The sequence below is a fragment of the Orbicella faveolata genome, unplaced genomic scaffold (genome assembly GCF_042242905.1).
Source record: "Orbicella faveolata isolate gen_17 unplaced genomic scaffold, um_ofav_v1 contig_13, whole genome shotgun sequence".
Taxonomy (NCBI): Eukaryota; Metazoa; Cnidaria; class Anthozoa; order Scleractinia; family Merulinidae; genus Orbicella; species Orbicella faveolata.
The window spans coordinates 22,333,600-22,348,903 of NW_028301540.1; the positions used below are offsets into that span (position 1 = coordinate 22,333,600).

Below are 15,304 nucleotides of genomic sequence, written 5' to 3' on the forward strand. Positions count from 1 at the left end.
TAATGGTTACGCACTGCTCCTTTGTTGCGTCGAGTGTGAGTCCAGTTGGACCGCCATTATTTCGACCCACGCTATTCCGAACTGATTTTAAACTTAGAAAGAAATTAAATGATGTTTTTGGGGTTGTTGAGTGAGAGGAACGCCTTTCATTTGAAATTAATATTAACTCTTAGAGGGTGGACTTCGGCTATATTCCAACCAGTGGCCCTGATTGGAAATGGCAAGACTTCCCTATAACCCGATACATTTATTTTGTTTATACAGTAAAATCCCGATTTTTCCAATCATCTAGGGGAACGAAACGGGTTTGAAAAATTGTGAGGTTCGAAAAATCGAAGGTAAATTCCTCTCATGTTTTTGCAAAGGGAACAAAAAACGGGTTTTCTTCGAGGTTTCGAAAAACAGGGATTCTGCTATTACAGCGGGGGCTCTGAGTGGGCGGGCTTTAGCGTGAGCCAACTAGGAGGTCCAGGGGCACGTTTCTCGAAAGCCCCGGAAACTTTTATGGCCCGGAAAGCCATTTTTAACTGGTCTGTATCTAAAAACAGGGAGGTGTATAGATCTGTATACGCCTGAAACCTTTTGTATGAAGAGAACCTCTTTCATATTAGGAATATGTGAATAAAACAGTTCTGTAATCATAAGGTTTGAGATTTTGCTATGGCTTTCCGGGTGCGAAAACTCTTCGGGACCTTCGTGAAACGGACTCCGGAGCATATCCGATTCCGAGAAATCCTATCACGTGACTTTTAAGCCGATGTTATTTGTTCAGCTGTTATTTTCGCGTTTTTCCGGGAAAGCTATCGGCGGATTCGAATCTGCCGTGGCTCGCCTTGTGCTTCGATGGAACGAAGTGATGTATTTGAGAGAGGTAAGCTTAAAGGTCTTAAAGAGAAGTATGCCTTACTTTTGAAGTTGTTCATTTCTACAGGATAGACATAACTACATTGCAAACTTTGCATAGGTATTTTGACATCGGCTTGTTTAGAAACATAGCCTGTTCTTTATATCGGGCAGGTTTCCTTTGAATTCATTTTGGACGATGCAGACGTCCTTCTTTTGTTTGAATTTAGCGTGCGTTGAACATTTTAAAGTCCCTTAAATGACAAGATTTCCGTATAATTCTAGAGATTTACTTTGCATACAGTTTACAAGAATCTTTTCATTATGCATTAATTAAAGTCAGTAATGGTGAAGTACTCCTCGCTTGTAACAAGGTCGTAGCTAGTATAAGGCAAGCCCAGGTACTTGCATCGTTTAGATTTAATTTTATCCTGAAATACAGAAACGTCTGAATGAATAATCCAAAGAAAACCTTTTCCATTAGTTAATGAAATATTTATCAACCCGGAAGGTTGTCTGGAAAACCCGAATAGCGAATGGCGAATAGTCGCGAATAGCGAACAGCGAATAGTCCCGAATAGTGAATTAAGCGAGTAGCGAATACAGTAAACACCCGCATATAAGAACACACAATTTCAGAGGTCAGACTGATTGTGTTCTTATTTATCGGATGCTTAGTGAAAAATCAGCCTCAGGATGTTCTTAAATGTTCTTAAATTTTTTTAAATTCAGTGCTGTACAGCATAAAAAATGTTGCTAGAAATTTTAATCATGTTTTTGGACAATTACATAAATTGATGGAACAATAATTAAAAACCTAATGTTCAAATAGGTCTACTGTAATCAGTAATGTAACAAAACAGTAACAAGAAGGGTGTATGTATAGTTCTGTGGCAGATCCATATGCTGCCCCACCCTTGAAATGCCTAAAGTAGAGGTCCACTGTACATCTGCAAATCTGACACCCTTCCCATTTTATAAGAACATTATTTTTTTTTCCAGGCTGATATTGTTCTTATAAAAGTGGTGCTTTATTTGCCAAATTTCAGCCTGATGTTCTTAATCCATGTGTTCTTATATGCGGGTGTTTACTGTAGTACGAATCGAATAGTCTCGAATAGTGCGAATAGTGACGAACAGTCTCGAATAGGAGAATCTTTGTTCACAATATTTGCCTCATTACCATAAGCGATACAGTTTCTGATGGAGCTACAAAGAGATTAATACTGAATATTGAAAGGGCACAGCACGATTAACTGTCCCAAGGAATTTGAGCGCGATGTATTGAATACTTTTTGTGCGACGAGGGTTTAAAAGCTCAAAATTTTACAAAGAATGTAAGAGCTCATTAGTGCTTTTGCCACACAGAAATTTTGATATTTTTGAAAGCCAATTTCTCCTCGAATATTACACCCAAAGCGCCAAACATTTCACCACTTACTAAGTTTCACAAGCTCTTTAAGTTTTTCTGGTAAAATCGTGTCTAGCATGATGCCTTCTATGTGCAAAGTCGTATGTTAATAAAGAAAAATGTAAACAATGACGTCAGCAAAGATTCGCCTATAGTGGCGAATACTGGCAATTATAGTTCACCACTAAATTTTCTCCGATTCTTATTGCCTTAAATTGATCACGTGACGCGATAGTGTTCATCCGCGGAGAGACACTATCAGCCCATAGTGCCCGTCCGAGGAAAATACCTGGATGGATAGTACTTGTCCGTGAAAATATTTCTGTAAACAAGCAGGCTTAAAGAAAGTAAACAATTGACATTGTATTAAAAGGGTTTTTGTTTGTTTTCCTTTTCAAATTTTACATTTGGCTTTCACGGCTTTCGTCTAAAAAAGCTCACAAATTCAATACGATTTTTGAACTGGCGCGCGGAAGAAAATTTAGTGGTGAACAATAAAGACAATAGAGTGTTTATGTCTCGGAACTATCGGTCTGATAGTTACCCCTTGAAAATTTGATGTTCTTAAAACTAGCATATTTGCCCTCGAAGCTTCGCTTCTCGGGCAAATATTTGTTTTAAGAACATCAAATTTCCACGGGGCAACTATCAGCCGATAGTTCCTCGACAGAAACACTCTATTGTTTAAATAGTGGCAAATTGTGGCAAATAGGGTACCCAGTATCTCACAGTCAACCTCGCAGCAACGTAGGATGGGATTTTCCCACTAAAAAGCACGCACGCTTATCAATCAGGACAAAAGGAGTTTCTAAACGTAATTTCCTCTGTTTTAACCGCTGCAAAAGCGTAAATATGTCTTTATTAGGTTATCCTTGTGTTTTCTGTTTTCTTAATGTCGGTGATGGACAGCCCTAGCCTGAGTTCAGAGAAGAAAAGGTAATAAATTCACTGAAATTCTGTTGCTTATTTGGATAATTAATTAACGCAGGATATTAGATCTAAGGCAGTGACTGTTGATGACTATTCGTCACTATTCGCCACTTTTCGCGACTGTTCGCCACTATTTGCACTATTCGGGACTATTCACTATTCGCTATTCTCGACTATTCGCTATTTGCTGTTCGCGTTTTCCAGACACCCAACCTGGCATGTAAATAGACTCTACATAAGTTGGGGGGCGGGGGAACATGGGCAAAACTTCCTGCTTTGCGTACCCTGCTCTCCCACTTCCTGTACCCTTATCCCCCCGGGGGGTACTCCCTTATAAGGGCTATACAGGAATGTGTGGCCCTAAAAGGTAGGGTTTTTCAGTCATTTCAGTCATCAAAAATAGGGTATCAATTTTGGCAATTTTGGTCTTAAATAGGGTAGGGTTTTAGCCCTATAGTTTTTAATTGTTTATGTTTCTTAGAAGAAGCTACTTTTTCATCATATTCAATAAGAATGTCAACAGAAGCCCTTGATAACTTATGTTTAGGACAACTGCGCCAGCCACAATGGTTATAAATAGGGTATCGAATTTTTGGCCAGGTGATAAATAGGGTAAGGAAAATCACAGATTTTGGTCATAAATAGGGTAAGGGTTTTGGGAAGTGGGCTGCACACCCCCACCCAACGTTTTTGGGAGTACCCTCCCGGGCTTTATCCCTGGCATAGTCAATCAAACTTAGTTGTACTGACAAATGATCCATGGATCAAGTTTGACTGGGTTTAGCAATCAAATCCAATCAAACTGTATATTAAACTCAGTCGAACTCAATCCATGGATCAAGTTTGATTGAGTTTGGCAACTAAATGAAATTGACTCACAAATAAGAATTGGACAATTGAACTCAATTGAAGGGTTGATTTCTGGACTATTGATGTGAAATTAAGTTGAAAATTAATAACAAGTTTTCAAACTTGAGTTACCTCAGTAAAACATGTTTTTCGTGTAGATTTGTGTTATTTTCTGACCACAGAACATGACCTTTAATTGTTCAAGTGAATTGATTCAGAACTCAATGTCTCATTATCAAACATAATTTAATGAATTCAGAGCTTGAATGAGTTCAATTTGGTTGACTGACTTTCATTGGTTTGGAAATTGAAGTCACACAATTTAAGTTCTGTATTTGATTTTGTTTGATTGCCAATCCGACTAGATTGAATTCAATGAATTGGATTTTTGAAAGTTCGATTGACTATGCCATGCTTTATCTCTTGACACCTTCCCTTTTATGGCCTGCTCCAGTTGCTTGTAAATTAAGAGACTTGCTCCCTCTGTTTTTAAAATATTCAGCCTTCCTTGTCAAGCTCACCATGTTTGTCAGCTTACATGTATGTGGCTCATGAGCACTCGTGCTGCTTGACATATTTGGTCGATTGAGTTTGATTGGTTTGGAAATTGAAGTCACAAAAAGTTCAGTATTTGATTTTGTTTGATTGCCAATCTGTGGATTGAGTTCAATGAATTGGATTTTTGAAAGTTCAATTGACTATTTTTCTCCCGACACCTTTCCTTTTATGGTGTGCTCCAGTCCCCTGTAAACTAAGGAGACTTATTTCCTCTGTTTTTACATAATTTATATTCAGCCTTCCTTGTGAAGCTCACTTTTTTTGTCAGCTTTCATGTATGTGGCTCACAAGAACCCATGCTGCTTGACATTTCATGACCTAATTGACACTTAAGCCTGTTTATAACACAAGAGTAGTTAGTGGGTATAATTTTAGGCTAAAACTTGATTGACATCCTTGCAAAACACAAATAATAAAGTAATGATACCATCTTTATTTTTGTCCAGATAACCCTAATATAAGTGGACACTGATATTTCAGGAACCTCAGTTATGAGTAAGTAGCAGTTGTTTTCTGATTATACAAATAATGCTTGCTAGCAAAAGTAGAACATAACTACATCTGCATGATGATCAACTTATTTCAACAGAAGAACACACATGAAGTCATTTTGTGTTTTATAGACATTTTTTTCTGTTAACAGCAGTTCAAATAGTATTTACCATATAAAGATTGCTAGCTACCCAGCCCTCTCTACTGTCGCTTACATCTAAGAGTGATAATACTAGAAGTAAAACCACTTTCTGGAAAGGCCTATGCATAATGACACAGGTCAGGGTCAATTTCTCTGAAGAAGTCTTCAGCGTCCAATCTTTTTGTCATTTTGTGTGCTGAACTTTTAGTGTGAAAGTTCGGACAACCGTCTGCTAAACTGCAAATGTTTGATGACAAATCATGCCATGTTTGACACCCATTTAGAGCATATTTTGGCATCACATGTTCACCCTTAGATGCAAGCGGTGGTAGCTAATAATTCCCAACTATTTTTTAAGCAAGCATCAACCAGCACTAACTTAGGGCTGTATTATATCTCTTTCTTTTAAACAAGAGGTTAGTACTCATTGATTCAGTTCTTTGTTGAGCGAACCAGTAGCCACTGCATTACTGCAGAGTTGACTCTTGTAATGTAACATATTATGGTGGCCAGCATTTTTTCAGGACAAAATCCTCCAGTGACGGTTGTCCAATATGATCTATCAATCCATTAAACGCAATTGTTTATCCGTACAGACCATTATCATTCTGTTGGTAAAAATGTTATACAGTCAGCGTGCACCTAAATTAGAGACAGTATGACAGATTACCAAAAAATTCTGGTTATAGGCTCATCTATATGATTTTACAAAAAACCATTCTGATTACGAGCCACCCTGGATGTAAGTCCTCTCTTACTTTGCGTACCTCACTGGCCAGTTATGCCTTTATAAGTGAGCTTTATTTGATGGTCTCTGATCTGTACTTTGCGTACTAATGTTTCCTTACTAATTGTGCCTTGTGTTTCTTGTTTCCAAGAAAATAAAACATCTTGTTATACTGCTGGATGTTGTGTTTTGTTATGTTGTATTGTGTTAAGCTTATTTTATTAGAAACGGTTTCTTATGCCACTTACAGTGATAAGCTTCCCCGGATATAAGCCTCCCCCTGCTTTTAAGACCACCCAAAACCTCTCATGAACTATGCCCTGGGGTTATAACTAGAATTTTCAGGGACAACGTCTTTTGGTGGCATGTTATTGCAACTGTCATATATAGAGGTTAAATTTTCAAAGGGTTTTATTTCTTGAATTAAAACAATATATCAAAATATGTTGTGGTTAATATACAATATATATGCATGAAATTTCCAGCATTTGTCAGCAGCCATTTTCTAGTGCGGTTGGGATATAAAAACTAAGCTGACTAATACATTTCCGGTCAATTTTTAATCGACAGAAATGTTTTGATTCAGAAGAGCTTTACAATATTTTTGGCTGACAGCAGAATATTAATTTGACCATAGATGGTTTGGTTAAGATTTCTCAAACAAAGATGTCACAAGTGAGAATATTTTAAGGCATAGAGCAACAACATTACAATAATTTAACTGCAATGCACTGCAATGCTCTGCACTGCGCTGTGATGCAACGTGATGCAATCCACCGTAGGAAAAAAGATGGCGGCTGTACATTTTACCACAATGCCTTGTGAACCTAACACAGCCTAAAAGGCACAAGGAAAGCCAAATTTTTACAATATTTGTCACTAAGTAGCCTAGGTTGAAAGATTTTATAACGTTTCGGCACATTTTTATAAACGTTGTTAAGAATTTCATGTGCTAAGAACTATGGGTAAATTTACCAGTCGCCATCTTTTTACTTATGGAGGATTCGATGCGATGCAATGTGATGCAATGCACTGCACTGCACTGATGCTGCACTGCAATGTAATGCAATGCACTGTAATGCATGTTTTCATACTGTGTAGCACTTTCATGTTGTGGGGTTTCATTTTTAGTGCAGAGTGCACTATTGGGATGGTTATGGGGGTTGCCTGCCGCTAAGGAACTAAGGCGCTATGGCGCTATGGCGCTATGGCCCTATGGCGCTAAGGTGTAAGCTTTAATGTTTGTTTAATTAATTAATTTCAATTAATTAATTAGTCTAGAGGCAAGAAAGTAATGGGAGTAGGGTGGGAAAGGTACATGTGTACTCTACGTAAAACACATTCCATCGCCGTCGCTTAACTTTGAACATCGCAAAGCTATATATTTGTTTCAGGTAACCCCTTGCTCTCCTTGTGGTACCATTCTCCTTAGAACAAAACTAATTTGCCCTAAACGCATGCGTAGATTAGTTAGGGTTCGTGGCTTCTATATTAGGTGAAGGATACATTGCATACGGAATCACGCACAAATGTTGAGTGGTTTTCCTTATGGTAGAGCTCAACATGTAAGACGCATGCGTTCTAGCATTGTTAGTGTTATACACTATCTTTACACGCAGTATTTTATATATCGTGTCATGTGACCAAGGACGGCAGTTATTTTTCAGGTAGCGCCAGTTGTCCCTTTTTTTTTTGCAAAAGTGAAACGTTACTGTGGCTGCGTAGCTTTTAGAATTACAAACAGGTCGGTTCAACAAATATCATCTGCTGTTTTCAATCTACAATAGTGTGCTTGTCAGAGTTCAAATATATTGCTTCTCCTTAGCGACTTGTTTATTTCTTGCCTTAATTGTGTCTGTAAGAGAGACCAAAAAGTTCTCAAGTTAGTGGCGTTAATACTCCGCAAATTGTGAATTTGTAACAAAAGAAACCAGGAAAATGCTCAAATATTGCTGCAGACGCCGTGGCACCTAATGAAAGCGCAAATTAATTTAATCAGTCTTTGAGGAGACTCATTTATATCGGCCAAGTAGCGCTGTTTATCTTCAATACTTTTCGTTGAAAAGCTTCTCAGCCATCAATATCGTTGTGTGTTAATTTTGAATTGTTTTATTGTTAACAACAAAGGTGGCAACAGAAAAAGAAAGTGGTATTTCGTGACTATCTGATAATTAAATTAGTTCTTGTTCATTGGTAAAAATTTGCATTTTTAGTAAAGCATCGTCTCTGTTCCGTTTCTTCATCACTACATCAGATATTTAACTTTCTTTCATTTATCTGCAAAAAACAAGGACATCTTCCGTATGTTTTGGAGAAAACAGGGGTTTCATATTACATGGCTTTGCGAGGAAAACAAAAGTATCAAGTTACAAAGTTGGCGTGAAGAGCTAAATTGTCACGTTTGCTGCTTCAGCGTATTGTTGAATTTAAAATGAACGAAAATCAACTTAAAGCACCAATAGTAATTAATTTGTGCGTAATGTTTGGACCTTGAATGAAAATACAACCTTGAAACATACACACTGCAAAGGGGAAAAGCCGTAGCAGACTACCAAGGTAGACACAAACCGGAAGTGAACCGAGTAGGGGTGAGTACTTATGGGACTATTGTACCAGAGCTATCAATTGCGTTCTGCACTATCTGAGATTGTCTCACTAGTTGTGGGTTTTGCGGATGGTATTTGCTCTGCAAAAATAAGTTCCAGCGGACAAAACAAACAGCAAAATTAAAGTACGCAAAAATTTACTCTGTTAATATAATCAAATATGGCTTTTAATCCACTTGTGGTACTATAATTATATCATACCGGTGCATTGGGGTAGAAAAGATACTGATACTGGCATCAGAGCTTGCTACAAACAAAACAAAACAATAAAAGGTTAATCAGCTTTCACAGCTTGACTGCAGGAAATGTTTTATGGCAACCGGAAATACTTTGTTGTATGACCAGCTTGTCGTTGAGATTAGTATAGATTGTTGTTTTACCAAAAAAAGTAATAAAAGTTGAAAATATTACATTTTCTTCCTTGTTGATGTCTCGCTGCTTGAAGAGAAAACAGCAAAAGTTAGTTCCCAGTGGAAATCTCAGTCAATCCAAGCCGCAAAAATTTGTTCCTGCGAACCTCAAAAAATCGCCAATTTGCACAATAAAAGTCCCACAAAAATTTCATGCTACACGGTATGTTTATTGTAACTCCCAATCTGGGCTTTTAGGTCTCAAAATTTAACTACTGACAACATTATATAAAAATACACAAATACAGAAAAGTTAAAACTGCATTAGAACTACAATATATAATACTGGAGCTATATGAAAATTAAAATTAAAAATTTCTAATAATTATTTTCCCATGCAAAGTTTTCAACTCAGAAGCATTGCAGTTGCAGACAGTGCTTGAAAGTATTCACATTCTCAGCTAATTTCAAGTCATTGGAAAGATAATTCCACAATTTGCATCCGTAGTAGAAAAATCAACGTTGTCCAGAGGACAAACAACATCGGGATATTTGCACTGCACTCAGCAGTATGCAATGTGCAATGCAGTGCAATGTGCAATGCAATGCAAAGTACAATGCAATGCAATGTGCAATGCAATACAGTACAAATATTGTATTGTTCCGTTCTGAGAACTGGACAGCTTTCTGAGAAAAGTTGGTCAAAAATGGTGAGCATCCGTGACCAAGGAAAATTTAATATCCATGCATACTTGATCTTGGAAACCAGTTATGGTTTGATGTAGCTGTATGCTTCAAGTATTCTCACATGTGACCATTAGTGCTTTAGTGCAGGTACTGCTTATCGATCAGAATTCAAGAACTTGAACAAAATGCACCACATGCATTCTCAGTTCTTTAAAATAGCCCTCTCCCAGAAAGTTGATAGCATACATTTTAATAATCTAATCATTTAATTCCTTTCACTTTGTCCACCAGTGAATGTAGACATTGATGATGATGATGATGGTTTTAACTTGCTTCAGCCAACACTCTTCCAACAAATAAAGAACATCCTAGATCAGTATCCAGACGATGGGCAGATACTGAAGGTAAAAAGGATTCTGTATAAACAGGAGGTTAGGGATGTGTGATGGGCTAGTAAAGATCGTTTTCACTGTCATGCAACGAAAAAATAAATTGAAAAGTATTCAGTGGATAAAGTCAAGAAATTGTTATGTTAAAGGAGACAAGTAAAGATGACACTTTTCCAAGTTTTAGGTCTCTGAGATATTTGTCAAAATGTTTTGCGCAAATTTACAGAGGCGGTATGGAGCCACCGTGTTGGTGGACCTCTGTTGTCCACTGGTCAGTTCAAAATGTGGACCCCCTACTGGACCCCCTTTTGGACCCCATGTGGACCCTATCTGGATCCCATCTGGGCCCCTTCTGGACCCCCATCTGGACTCCTTCTGGACCCCTTAACTTCTGGACCCCCTTCTGGACCCTCCTCTGGACACCCTTCTGGACACCCTATTTTTTCTTCCAGAGGAGGTTGGAGGTCAATTAACATTTGTCCTTCTAAGGTGAATGAACTCTTCATGTTCAGGTCATGGTTCAGGTGTGAGGGTTCCTTGCAAACTCGCCTGATATGGTATAGCCGACACATATTAGCAAGAAAATAGAAATCCACTATAGTAATACAGCTGCTTCAAACTGTTGTTACCAATCGCCCTGTTCAGTAGAAGATTATGCTTTTGGTTGTGCCACTGTGAACAACATTTCATGCAGACCGCAATGACTGATACATTTGACGAAAGAGCTAAAGCATGGCACTGATAAGAAACCACTAACCTGTGTTAAACCCCTGGGGGGACTCCCATATGAAAAGGACGGGGTTGCTCGCCATACATTTTAGGGGTTAAAAAAGTGGTCTTAGTACCTCTTAGGGATTTCAGCCTCAAAAGGTCCACAGTGGGAACACTTGCGGTACCTTATGTGGTATTGAGGCAAAAAGATATGTCAGGAGATAGTGTGTTGTTTTAGAATTAGTCCCTCTTAGGAGTGAAAAACATTTCAAGCCATGCCAACAAAAGAGGATCTTGGTACCTCTTAGGGGTTCTTTTCAAAAATTCTGACGAGCAGCCCCGCCCTTTTTAAATGGAAGACCCCCTCCCGGGGTTAAACCATGCAGAAAGGTCATTTAAAATTAACTTAACTCGGTTAAAAAATCTATTGTTCTTCAATTATTTTCTATGGTAACCGTTAACCTGGTTTAAGTTCAATGAACTGCTGAAAATAGTGGCCACTGACGATTTTTTGGTAACCCGGTTAATTGTGATTGATCAATTAAAAATAACCCAGTTAACTTTCATAGTGCGGCCGCAGCCATTTTATTATTCTAGACACAGTGCTGCCTGAATTCATTAATTTCTTCTCATTCTGCTCTCTGAATGAATAGATTTCACTGTGTGACTTCCAAACTAAGCAGGCTGTTGAGCTGGAAGGTTCTAAACAGATTTAAATTTAGATCCCCTTATGCCTGATGAGGATAAAAACCTTTGGCAGCTCTTTAGTTTTGGATCTTGGAATTTGATGACGTCATGTGAAAACGATATACATGATATTAGTAGAATTCCACTAGTATACTATTGCAAATGCTGCAATCTGATTGGCTGAGCTACTTGTACATACTATCAGCCATTAGAATGCAGTAGCTGTCGGTCGTCCATGAAATGCGACGTTTTAATCGTTCTTCCAAAGTTTTGGAAGAAAGTTTAGATGTAAATGGATAATTATATTCCTGAGAAGACAAAAAGGACATAAACGGGTTCTGGACTTTAAAAACTTGGAACTGTTGAAAAACCGGTGCGTGCACGTAAACAACTGCAAATCTACCAAGGACAATTAACTCTTACAGTGCTTCTCCCCTGGTCTGTAAAATTTACAGACCTGGGTAACAGTGGACTGAAAGCAAAGCAAACTGTTTCTCAAGGGACCAGTAATTAAGTGTTTTGTGAGTTTAGAGTAAAGGTATAAGGCAATAAGAAGCCAAAGTAACCTCTGGTTAGTGGGACAGCGGGCATCAATTGCGTTATTTAGCCATTGCTACATGACTATAAATCAACCAATAAGAGCACGAGTCAGAGCATTATTTTAGGTGGCAGTAAAATAAACAAAAGAAATTTATAAGGTACCTTTGTGGCATATTTGTTAACATTGTTGACATTCGTTATCTAAAACTGAGAAACTCCAGCCTAAAGAAAAATAAATTTTGGTCATTTGATGTGATCCAGTTTGTCACCCGCTGACTAGTTACAAAACTAATAAGGCATTGATGACTCTTTTTGATGCCTTGAATACAAGTTCTCAATAACATTTTTGGTCCAATGGTGTGCGATGGAAGTAATTTTTTAGAATTCCCCACATATGCAGTGATATCATGCATTGAAATAACTGAAATTTCATCCAGCAATTATCCACCATGGTTACTTGCCAAGATGGCTAAGGTGCCATAGCTCAGGAACCAAGCTTAGAAATGTACTATTCACCACCTATTAACACAGTGAATATCTAACATTTCTAACTTTCTGACTGTTTCACTGAATCTCGGTTAAAATGAGCCATTATTATCCAGCTAATAATATACATGAAAAAATTACTCGATTCTGATTGGCTGAGAGCAGTGCAGTTCAAGTGTAACACCGGTACAAAAAATGTAACACCGGTACAAAAAGTGTAACAGCAGTGCAAATTACACATCGTAATTCCGGATTATGATTGGCTGAAAGACCATAGGAAATTTTCGAAGCCAATGATATTACGTAAAATGATGACGAAAATTTTGTGCGGAAACTTTGAAAAAAGTTTTCTTGAATGAGAAAAAATGGCTTCAAGAAAGGTCTTCCAGTACTTCCTCCACGCAAATTTCAGCTTTTTGTCAAACTCACTGGTGTAAATTAATTCCAAATTGAACTCGAAACCGTTTGATTACCTATACAAATATTTTGGCTCGTGAGCAATTGGTCATGTGACTGGGGAATGCTCCCCAATTTTCAAAACTGTGTATAGGATTTGTCTGTTGCGCAAAATATTTGTACGGGTAATCACATAATTTTGTGTTCAATTTGGAATAAATAAGCAGAATTTTTTTTTTCAAAAGCTGACAAAATTGCATGAGCCCGTAGGGCAAGTACAATTTGTAGTGCTTATTTATTCCAAATTGCACGAGAAAAATAATTTGATATTTACTTGTTCATAATACACTTGAAAACATACTATTTAAGGTCTTTGTGCACACAGTTTCTGAAGGCAGGTTGCAGTGTGCTTGGCATTCCAAAAATCTTCAAGAATTTCCGAAAATATTCGCAAAACTTGCAACAATATTCAAAAGTCTTCGGCCAGCTTGGGTGATCCTTGGCAATCTTCAGAAATCTTAGGAAGGTTTGTTTCGCAAGAGTTCAGGTAATCCTCCAAAGTGTTTGGAAAATGGCTAATTATCTTCGGCTGTTTTCAGAGGGCCTTAGGTGAACTTGAATCATCTTCGAAATAGCTCGGATGGCCGTCGTAATAGTCTTTCATTGCCTTCGTACTAAATTCGGATATCTTCGTTGTAATTTGCAGTGGTGTTACATGAAAACTGCACTCCTTTATAAGAATCGAGTAATTTTTTCAAGCGTATTGCTAGAAGGATAATAAACACAATAGCCTGCATTTGGTGCAAAAATACGCTAGGACGTTTGTTGTTGGACATTATCTGTTTCTCAAAGCTCACAGTTTTCCTCGCAATAAGCTCTCAGAAAACTTTGCTTCTCGGAACAGATAATGTTTTGCAGACAAGAGAATATCAAGGTAAGGTCCTTGATCTTCTCTCGTTGTGGACAAATATTCAAGCATACTTTCCCGCCAACTGGAGGTTATTGTTTATATATGCAAGAATTCACTTCTGGAAATTATGTGGAAATTACTCAGACTCAGGGCGTTTTCTGTCAGTGGGAACTGACCGCCCTTTGCTCTAACCCAAATCAAAGATCGGATTCAGAAAACACTGGTTCCTGTCTGATCATGCACGAACATCGTAGTTCAAAAATGTCAAAAATGCCTTCTGACAGTGTGTCGAGATGGCAACTGCTGTGATAAATTCTGGCTCGCCTTCCAATCTCGCTAGAGGCCCCTGGGGGGGGGGGGGGGGGTACTCCCAGAAAAGTTGGGTAAGAGTGTGTGGCCCGCTTCCCAAACCCCTTACCCTGTTTATGACCAAGATCTGTGATATTCCCTACCCTATTTATGACCTGACCATTCAATCAAAACCCTGTTTCAGACCTGCGTTATAATAAGTTCCCTAGTTCAGACCAATGTTAAATTACCGTTTTGTTAATTTTCTTTTTGATAGTGATGAAAAAGTGGCTTCCTCTTAAAAACATACCCAAATGGAGGCTAGCGTGCAAAAGCCATACCCCATTTATGACCAAAATGGCCAAAATAGGCTAAAATCGATACCCTATTTATGACCAAAACGGCTGAAAAACCATACCATACCCTTTGGGACCGTACATACCTATATAGCTGATATAAGGGAGTACCCCACGGGGGGGCTGGAGGTCCCATTTTTGGTACCGTAAAAAGGGATTGTGGCCTCTGGGAACAAGATTCGTGCAGCACACAAGTTGGTCAATAGGGATGCTAATGTTTTTCAGGAGCTTATTCAAAATGCTGAAGATGCACGTGCAAGCCAAGTTAAATTCCTTCATGACAAACACAGCTACAGAACAGAGAAACTACACAGCAGAGAACTTGCTCGGTTTCAGGTACTTTGTGTGATGTGTCAAACACGAAAGTATGTGTATGACCACATTTCCAAACACTGAGAAGAGAGTTGAAGATGCGACGCGCAGTGGGGTATTTTTGACGAACTGCGAGGTGTTTCGAAATGTGGTCAAACGCTGTCGTGAGTGTTTGGTATATCTTCTCAATCGAAACTAAAACTAAGGAGAAAACGGAGAAATATAATCGTAAAAATCTGTGCTAATTAAGATCAGATATCCAAACACCATCACGGTCATGATTTCCTTTGCTTAAACTTGATGAATTATCAATGAGTTTGAGAAATTCTGATCTTGTATTAGTGGCAGTTGTTCAAATTCATGTAGTAAATTTATTAGATCTAATTACACGGGAGGTGGATATATCTGAATAGAACCTTTCTAAAATTCATTAAGGCGTAATATTGTCTAGTGCCTGTGAGTTTTAAATCTCGCTGGGTAATGGTGAATTTGTTAGTTATCATTTTGAAAACAAGCTATACAACTTGCCATTGTACTTTTCAAACGTTTCTTGGTGCTGTGGATTCTGGATGAAGTTGCGCTGGTTTATAACAGTTTGTAAAATGTAAACATGATGATAGATTATTACCATTCA

The 15,304-nt window shown here is 38.1% G+C and overlaps 1 protein-coding gene across 2 annotated transcripts in view; it reads left to right on the forward strand.

The window, feature by feature from the left end:
- Window positions 1–745: 745 nt before the first annotated feature.
- Window positions 746–15,304, forward strand: part of LOC110067072 (sacsin-like) — a 48,298-nt gene continuing 33,739 nt past the window's right edge. Inside the window, exons 1-4 of one of the 2 annotated variants that reach the window (XM_089285851.1) lie at window positions 746–871; window positions 5,038–5,086; window positions 9,887–9,999; window positions 14,584–14,694. In XM_089285851.1, coding sequence (XP_089141977.1) covers window positions 5,083–5,086; window positions 9,887–9,999; window positions 14,584–14,694 — 228 coding nt within the window. In that variant the 5' untranslated portion in view covers window positions 746–871; window positions 5,038–5,082. The remainder of the gene's footprint in view (window positions 872–5,037; window positions 5,087–9,886; window positions 10,000–14,583; window positions 14,695–15,304) is intronic. The other variant, XM_089285850.1, reaches the window with a different exon arrangement.